This window comes from Glandiceps talaboti, chromosome 18 (genome assembly GCF_964340395.1).
Source record: "Glandiceps talaboti chromosome 18, keGlaTala1.1, whole genome shotgun sequence".
NCBI lineage: Eukaryota > Metazoa > Hemichordata > Enteropneusta > Spengelidae > Glandiceps > Glandiceps talaboti.
The window spans coordinates 12,145,790-12,155,439 of NC_135566.1; the positions used below are offsets into that span (position 1 = coordinate 12,145,790).

The following is a 9,650-nucleotide window of genomic DNA, read 5'->3' on the forward strand; positions in this document are numbered from 1 at the left end:
GGACAGGATGTCTTTATTCGGTCAATAAAGAGAGAGAATTACATACAGCTGAAAGAGAAAACTAGCCAGGGAAAGAAGGAAAAAAAGTTTTATATCACCACAAAACTCAATCAGTCAATTGATCAATATCACACAAAAAATAAGTTATATTTCACCACAAAAATTAATCATTCAATTGATCAATCATTAAATCAAATAACAATCAATAAATAAATTGATTGATCAATCGATCAATCAATTACATGCCACCTTTTCCCTGTGTTTTACGTTACTACATCACTTTGTTTCCAAAGGCCAGAATTCACACTTTCAACATGTACAAAGTGGTTTTGATAACAGATTCTGTTCGTTTCACTGTCAGAGATTAAAACTGACAAGGATTTGTCTATTAAAGATAAATGTGACATTATGAAAGGAATAAGAAATTGCTATGATAATTTTTTACAAATCAGGCAACCCTGTTTCTGATGTGGGAGTCTACATCTTTTCAAATGAAAATAACAATCCAATGTTATGTAGATCTTCCCGTTGAATGTCGATTATATTATGTACGAGTATTTGATATGCTTCCTTGTCTGTACTTTACAGAAGACTTAGTTGTCTGGTTGTTGCTATGGCTGTGGCCATGGTTGCTATACACATTTGTGTTTATTTTGGTATGTGCATTCACTGAAATACCCATCAGTATCGCTCTCCTTGTAGTAGATAGTGCAATTCGGCTGTTGCTATGGGTATAGTCTTTGTTGTTTGGCACATTTGTGTCCAAGTTTTGAATGCCTCCTCACTTTGCTGCCCACCACTGTTGTTATTTTTGGAATAGGTTGTCATTTTGCTGGTGCTATACAGCTGGGTTGACTTGAGGCACAATTGTGGTTCAAATCTTACCCAAGGACTTTAGCCATTCAGAAACAAATGGCAGCGACAAGGCTCAAACCTGCAGCTTCCAAGCAGCCCACTCTAACCATTCGACCATCATGACTCCATATTATCAATCAATTAATACATTAACAGTATATATTTTGCTAACATATCAGTAAATTTTACTACACTATCGTTCATACATCATCAGCTGATTACAATGTTATCATTTGTATTTGACAAGAATATTCTAAAGTTTGCAATTTTAACCACTTTGACAATAGATGAAGATCATACCCTGGAGGAAACTCAGTAGAGCTATTTAGAAATAAAGAAGAACCAAACAAGTTACGATAAAAGTTTGCAGCTTAACATTGATATTTTTAATAATATACTGATTCAACACTATGTTTTGTGTATGAATTCAACACCAATGTAAATAAGAACCAAGTCAATTAAAAAAGAACATATTCACAGAGGAGAGAGTCTCTCAAAAAGTGAGAAGGTGAAAAGCAAAGTGTGGGACAACAGTTTTCAAATTTCAGAAGAAAGGCATTTTCTTTTTGCGATGACGTATTGGAATGCAGTTTGTGGGAAGTATCAAAGACAGACTACAGTAGATGACAGTTGAAACTTTGTCATTGAAACCTTCTACTTTTTAAAATTGTCTTTCAGGAGAAATATCACTAAAGTTCCTCTATAGTTGACTGCCATTCATCAGACTTTAATAACATTCAATGCCTGTAGTGCAATATCTGTCTAATAGCCAGTAGCTATCTGTAGTCCTGTCTAATAGCCAGTAGCTATCTGTAGTCCTGTCTATTAGCCAGTAGCTATCTGTAGTCCTGTCTATTAGCCAGTAGCTATCTGTAGTCATGTCTATTAGCCAGTAGCTATCTGTAGTCCTGTCTATTAGCCAATAACTATCTGTAGTCCTGTCTATTAGCCAGTAGCTATCTGTAATCCTGTCTATTAGCCAGTAGCTATCTGTAGTCATGTCTATTAGCCAGTAGCTATCTGTAGTCCTGTCTATTAGCCAGTAGCTATCTGTAGTCCTGTCCAATAGCCAGTAGCTATCTGTAGTCTTGTCTATTTGCCAGTAGCTATCTGTAGTCATGTCTATTAGCCAGTAGATATCTGTAGTCCTGTCTATTAGCCAGTAACTATCTGTAGTCCTGTCTATTAGCCAGTAGCTATCTGTAATCCTGTCTATTAGCCAGTAGCTATCTGTAGTCATGTCTATTAGCCAGTAGCTATCTGTAGTCCTGTCTATTAGCCAGTAGCTATCTGTAGTCCTGTCTAATTGGCCAGTAGCTATCTGTAGTCATGTCTAATTGGCCAGTAGCTACCTGTAGTCCTGTCTAATTGGCCAGTAGCTATCTGTAGTCATGTCTAATTGGCCAGTAGCTATCTGTAGTCTTGTCTAATTAGCCAGTAGCTATCTGTAGTCTTGTCTATTAGCCAGTAGCTATCTGTAGTCTTGTCTATTAGCCAGTAGCTATCTGTAATCCTGTCTAATAGCCAGTAGCTACCTGTAGTCTTGTCTAATTGGCCAGTAGCTATCTGTAGTCCTGTCTAATTAGCCAGTAGCTATCTGTAGTCCTGTCTAATTAGCCAGTAGCTATCTGTAGTCATGTCTAATTGGCCAGTAGCTATCTGTAGTCCTGTCTAATTGGCCAGTAGCTATCTGTAATCCTGTCTATTTGCCAGTAGCTATCTGTAGTCCTGTCTAATTGGCCAGTAGCTATCTGTAGTCTTGTCTAATTGGCCAGTAGCTATCTGTAGTCTTGTCTAATTGGCCAGTAGCTATCTGTAGTCTTGTCTAATTGGCCAGTAGCTATCTGTAGTCTTGTCTATTAGCCAGTGGCTATCTGTAGTCTTGTCTAATTGGCCAGTAGCTATCTGTAGTCTTGTCTAATTGGCCAGTAGCTATCTGTAGTCTTGTCTAATTGGCCAGTAGCTATCTGTAGTCTTGTCTATTAGCCAGTAGCTATCTGTAGTCTTGTCTAATTGGCCAGTAGCTATCTGTAGTCCTGTCTATTAGCCAGTAGCTATCTGTAGTCCTGTCTATTGGCTAATAGCTATCTGTAGTCTTGTCTATTGGCTAATAGCTATCTGTAGTCCTGTCTATTAGCCAGTAGCTACCTGTAGTCCTGTCTATTGGCTAGTAGCTATCTGTAATCCTGTTTCTTGGCCAGTAGCTATCTGTAATCTTGTCTATTAGCCAGTAGCTATATCGACACAGGCAAAGTACTGCTTCTAATTCATATCTTTGGTAGCAGCAGTTTAATGTGCATACAATTCCATGGTATCATACCATAATTGCCCCTGGTCTTGTCTTAACTAAGGATACCTACAGAAGTGCTAAAATAAAGCTTTCCACACTTCTTGTACATGTCAGTGACTATGACACTAAAGCTTTCAACCTATGTGTAAATACAGCCTGTGGGCACTTGAAACTTGGACACATCATTATCTGGGTGAACGTCTTTCCAACTTTACTATTTATTTTAACATAACATAATGACATCAGTCTTTGAAAAATAAAATTGCACGAAAATCTCTCAGGAATCAATATAGTATATTTTGAAATTATCACCTATCGCAAATGACAGCTTTCCGGAAAACAACTGAATTTCTAAAACATTAATTTATTTTTTTAAGTCATTACTTTTATTTTGACAAATGAATTTATTCATTTGTTGGAAAGAAAAAAAGGAAATGAAAAGAAGCAATTTATTTATCATTTCATTGTTATCTAAAATGTTTGTTTTTTAAATTTCATTAGTGATCCACTTATTTTTAATCAGTTTATATTATTTACAGACACAAAATAAAATATTCTATCCTACAATTTGAAATAAAAGTAAATGGTATGATAATGTATACTGTCCCAATAATACATTTTATCAAGACTTACTATAAATAACTGCGTTATATTGTACCCATGACATGGCTAGTGTGCGTCTATGCTATTGCCTTCAGTATACACTCATCAAAAACTTGTCCATCATTGCTTTTTTTCATAGTATTTTACTAAAAATTGATCACAAAACTTTTTCGATAGACTGAGAAAATATGTATGTATGAAGCATATGATTACAACTGAAAACAGTCAACCTAACACAGAACGTAACCTGGCTTGACTAAAATTGTACTAATATTGCAACATTTCACTATCTGGCTCTACAATTGCAACATTTTATCTTCTGGCTCAACAAATTGCAACACTGTATCATCTGGCTCTACATAAATGTTACCAATATTGCTACATTTTATTGTCTGGCTCTAAAAAAGATGTTACCAATACTGCTACATTTTATAATCTGGCTCTATACAAATCTTGCCAATATTTCTACATTTCACCGTTTGGTTTTACTAATGTTACCAATCCTGTTACACTTTATCATCTAGCTCAACATGTTATCTTTGCAGCATAGCTTCATTCTTTGTGTATGCTAACTTTATCTTAGCAGATTGCTACACTGTATCAAAGTGACTTGTTTTGATAAGGGCATTGTTTCTTGTAATATTGTAAGGATACACTGTTAAACTGTAAATGATTTGACGACAGCCTCTTCAGACAATGATTAATCCAGCAAAGAAAATGTAGCAAATATTGTCTAGCCAGATGATAAAATGTAGCAATTTTGGTAATATGTTTGTAGAGCAAGACAATAAAATGTAGCAATTTTGGTAATATGTTTGTAGATCCTGATGATAAAATGTAGCACGATTGGTAAGATTTGTGTAGAATCAGACAATAAAATATTGATTACTTTGTAGAGCCAGACGATAAAATGTTACAATATTGGTAATGAGCCTGGCAATGTTCTGTTTCAGGTTAACTGGTTTCAATTGTAAATAGAAGTAGACAAATTATTCATGTTTTCCAAGAAACCATCACTGAAATAGTGGTAGAAAAGTTTGCTATGTAAATTGTGTTTAATAGTTATAACTCAAACTAAGGGTGTCTTTAATGCAAAATGAAATCACTGTTGCTGTAATACACTTATGATCATTCCACTGTCTTTTAACGATGTTTTGGAGAAAAATTAAAATTAAATACCATACAGAATTCAATATTTTCACAAAAGCTGTACTTCCATATGCACATAGTAGTACCCACTGATATTGCAAGAACAGTTGGGACAACCTGTACAATGATGCTGATTGGGTGTGACTCACTCTCAGTAATTGGCAGCCAGCCATTTTCAAAAATATGTTAGTTATTTTCCTGTCAATGCTCTCTGTCACTGTAAGAGGGCAAGTCATGTGGAAAACATTGAGTAATATTCATGGAGGAACCCTTCAATTGTGTCCATCACCCTGAGTTACAAGAAACAGTGGACTTCCAAATCACAGTCTATGTTGATGTAACTGACATATGGTCTCCATAGTCAAGCAATTAATAACCAAAACATGAACAGCAGTGCCACCCACAGAAAAACTCTTGACAAGAACTGTTCTTCTTCATGCTGTGGAGTTCCTGGTGCAGCTGAAGTAAAAAAAAAAAAGAGAAGAATTTCATTTCAAAGTTTTCACACCTTAGCCTTTGACATTCAGTCTTTTTGTGTAGCTCAAGGAATCCCTGATAACAGAGGAGGGAAAGTGGGTAAAATATGCAAAAATCTTTCCGTACCATATTGCTTGCATCATAATTTGGGTGGGGAACCCTGGTAAAATGCCTAGGGAACTTAGCTCAATTTTACCTGCTTATCACCCTTAACAAAAGTACTGTCATTAGTTCATAGGAACAAATTAGATTTTGTAAGAACCCTAAAAACTCACCATGTCATGTTTAGTGTCCAATATACAAGTAACACTATGGTTAGGGATGTTTACGGTACTGGTTATGTTGATTAGACGATTGTTAGAGGCTTTGTCCAAAGCCCTATCAAGATATGGGCTCAGTGTTATTAAAGCAGTATATCCGAAGTACGAACATTGTTGTTAGTGTAGTCATGGGGCAGTATGTTTAAAACAACAATAATTGTATTAATTTATACACAAATCAACCAACAAGCTGCTGTAATTTGCATGATGATGGTACGATATTCCCTGGTAATTTTGGCCAAATTGGCTGGTAGCTTGGTTATAAGTAGTCTATCAGCTAGCCCTCGGATGTTCTTCCGATAAAATACGACACACAGCCGAACAACGCTATCGAGGATGGAACATCTGAGGTCTAGTGAATGTCATCAGGATATAAATAACTGCCAATCAGAGAACCGTATTAGCGACAAGCACAAACAGAGGACAATAGCTAAATTTTCATGCATATTCATCTTAAGGAGGGGCTTGTAAAAATAACCACCAATGCGTTAACTAAAATGTGTGAATGACAACGTCTACACACTCATCAAACACAATTACCATAAACTGATAAGACATAGTAATGACATAAATGTGTTTGTCAACACCTGCATGCAGAGATTGAATATATTAAAGTATATATATGCATATATGGCCCAACCCACTGCTTATCGTAATCTCAATGGAATGTCCGGTCTGAAAATGACATTCGCTAGACTGTTCGGGCAGGCCCTCACATGCGAACTTCGTTCGCTTATAGTTATAGCATCGAAAGAAAGCCCGAACATCTAGCAACAAGACTAGGTTATAAGGTCCCAGTGTGACATCAACACTGTCACTAGAGGGCGCTATTCATTAGAATGGTCATGTCTGCAGTTGGCTTTACAGAACAGATTTCTGATGTTTTCTACTACTACAAAATAAATGTGTGATTGTGAGAAACATATAATGTACTTCACCTGGTCTTGGTCTACCATCATTAAAATTGAAAGTTGATGCAAATATTCCAAAAGGGAAGGCGCCAATGCCAAATGACATTTGAAATCCACCATCTCCAAACCCAAACCCTTGGAATGGCTAGAAATAAAAGAAAAACAAAAGACAGTGTCAAAACCAGGTATCTTGCATCGTTTTTTGAATTCATTGTTGTTGTTGTTTTTAGAAAGTTAGCAACCTTCCTGAAGACATGTATGTATATATGAAAACTATACCATTCATTACAAGGGATCTTGCAATGCAGACTGAGCATGCTCAGATGCAAAGGACTGTGGGATCATCTGTAATTACTGTAACAACTTATATGGGACAAGTGATATCGATAAACAGCCCTTCTTCACTGGTCAGGATAAGTCAGGTTGAAATGTTGATGTTTGTGTGACATACCTGTACATCTGTCTGCTGTTGGGAAAAATTACAAAAATAAGCCAAATGTATTCAAAGATTCCATCAACTACATGAGTTACTTACTTTGATGAGATATATACATAATTTGACTTACCCCATGTGTCTCAGGTTCTGGTCTTTGACCTGGAGGTCTCGGTGGTAGTTTTTCCCTGATAAAACAAAGTTACATCAACAAGTTAGTATCAAACAAACTATAGAATTTGACTGGGCAAGCAAATACACTCACACAAATTTCATTAACATATAAAATCTTTTTCATTCAGGAGATAATCATATTGCTATTTGTTTGGTTATCCATGGTCAGTGCTAAAATAAAACAAAACCCTGGAGAGAGAGCCCCCCCCCCCCCCCACCCCACCCACCACCTCCATGAAACTGACTTTGAAGTTCTAGTGCTTTCTAAGTTTACAAAGCTTGCAGAACAAAACAAAGGAAGATATCATGCGATGGCTCTAACAGAAGACCATCATAGAATTAGGTCAACAACAATGTTTTCATCTAAAAAAGTACTATTGATGACTAATCATTTACAAGTTTCAATGTGTTTTAGTTCTGAATTTATATACCTTGGGTCTTCTTGCTTTGTGTTTCCTCTGCCATATAAGGGTATAACTTTGTCTTTACTTATACCAGCTTTACACACTGGACAAACCTGTCTGTTAGGTCTGGTCTCCAACCACTGATGTAAACATGGCCAACTGCAATGTAACATTTTATGAGAAAATCAATTTTATGAAATAGTACATTAATTGACAACTGAAGCAGTGTGTCATGTGTTTACAGTATATTTATGCTACAAATGTAAAACAAATCACAAAAGGATAAACAAATTTGTGTATCATTTGGAATTGGAAATAAGATTAGTGTTTGACACCAGCCAAGTTTGTGCTGTTCATTTAAAATGATGTATACTGATGTTTGCTACAACAAAATTCATTTAGAAATCTGGTAGATAGTTGAGATTGGTAAATGTGACAAAAAAGGGAATATTGAAAGTTTCAGTTTCATCAGGCCACTAAAAACATATTGGCAACACTTTCTATCCAATATTACCACTAAAATGACTCCAATAATTGTAGCATTTGTTGTGATTTTGAGGGATTTTCCTTCTGTGTTTTGTGCTTTTTTTTCATTCTAATGTTTAACTGGAAGCAAAAGCTATAATTACTGTAACGTTAATGCAACTATGTGATTCAGATCTGAATCACAAAGTTGGGTGGATTTTGCTGCTATATTACACCTTGCCTGCCAAAAAATCAGGCATTTCTTAACTCCAACATTAATTACAGAGTCTTCAAGACCCAAAAAGTATTCAGAGGTACCTAATTTTGTCAAAATTGGCAAAAGTAGCAATGCATGCAGCATTTTGAAATGGGTAGTACGCTGACATCTCACATTTTCAGCGTGATCTTGTGTATTTGCTTTTGTGTTACAGGAATTGTAGCGTTTGCTTCCAGTTAAACATCAGAACAAAAAAAAAGCACAAAGACAGAAGAAAAACCCTCAAAATCACAACGCAGCTATAAAATGACTTGACTTTACCACACCGTGTTCATATAAGATCATATATGATGTACATTGTCTTTCATTCCAACTTAAATAGGAACTATGAAAATACACAATCTCTGAACAAAACATTTGCACAGTGACACATACTACTTATTTTGAAATGATGGAGAAATTACTACCTACAAAAAGTTGAGTTGAAGCATATAATACTCAATACGATATTTAAAAAATATAAAAGTTGATGTAGTCAGTTAATAGTGTTCACAAGGGGTAGACTGTGGTTAACACCTATCGTTGTATCTTACATGATGCAAGAAATATTTCAAAATCTTGTAATTATTGTTAAGCTGACGTGTCCCATCCAACATATTTACGTGGTCTTGTCATTGATATACCTGCATGCCATATATGTTATACAGTGTACATACAGTTGTGTATCATGTGAATGCCATCATACTGATACTAGTATGTAACATTACACCGTATTGTTTTTTAATTTTCAAAATATAACGTCTACCTGTATTTATACGAAATAAAAGACATGTTATCACTGCATTAGATGGTGTTAAACTTACCAAAATAAATGTCCACAAAGACTTATCACTGCGTCTCTGGCAGTATCAAGACAAATATTACACTCGAACATTTCATTGTTGCTGCCCTCCGACGTCGCATCGCTGGCTCCTCCCGACGCCCCTGATGCCGAGTCTTGTCCACTGGTCTCAGGCCCCGCTGAGCTCATTTTCACAATGATTCTACCTACCTAATATTAAGTTAATAAGAGCTAAACAATACCGAAGGCGTTCACACACGGCAAATTCGAGATTTCATGCGAGTGAATCACGATTACGGAAATGCAGATTATGTAGGTTTGTTCGTTAAATGTATCCTCGCGTTAGACTTATAATCGTTTTTAAATATCAAATAATCGATTGATGGGGATACAAATGTAAAATTTACTGAGTTAGAGGATTTTACATCTTCTTTGATAGTTTTTACACCAATTAAATTATTTCATAAAATACAGTATCGAAACATAAACACGACCCGGAAGTATTTCCTGT

At 35.8% G+C, this 9,650-nt stretch overlaps 1 protein-coding gene across 1 annotated transcript; it reads right to left on the minus strand.

The window, feature by feature from the left end:
• Window positions 1-73: 73 nt before the first annotated feature.
• Window positions 74-9,587, minus strand: LOC144449003 (E3 ubiquitin-protein ligase RNF185-like). The gene is made up of 5 exons (XM_078139400.1): window positions 9,162-9,587; window positions 7,644-7,775; window positions 7,172-7,226; window positions 6,633-6,750; window positions 74-5,356 (listed from the first exon to the last, which is right to left on the minus strand). The coding sequence occupies exons 1-5, from the start codon at window positions 9,326-9,328 to the stop codon at window positions 5,259-5,261; spliced, it is 570 nt and encodes a 189-aa protein (XP_077995526.1). The 5' UTR covers window positions 9,329-9,587; the 3' UTR covers window positions 74-5,258.
• Window positions 9,588-9,650: the final 63 nt, after the last annotated feature.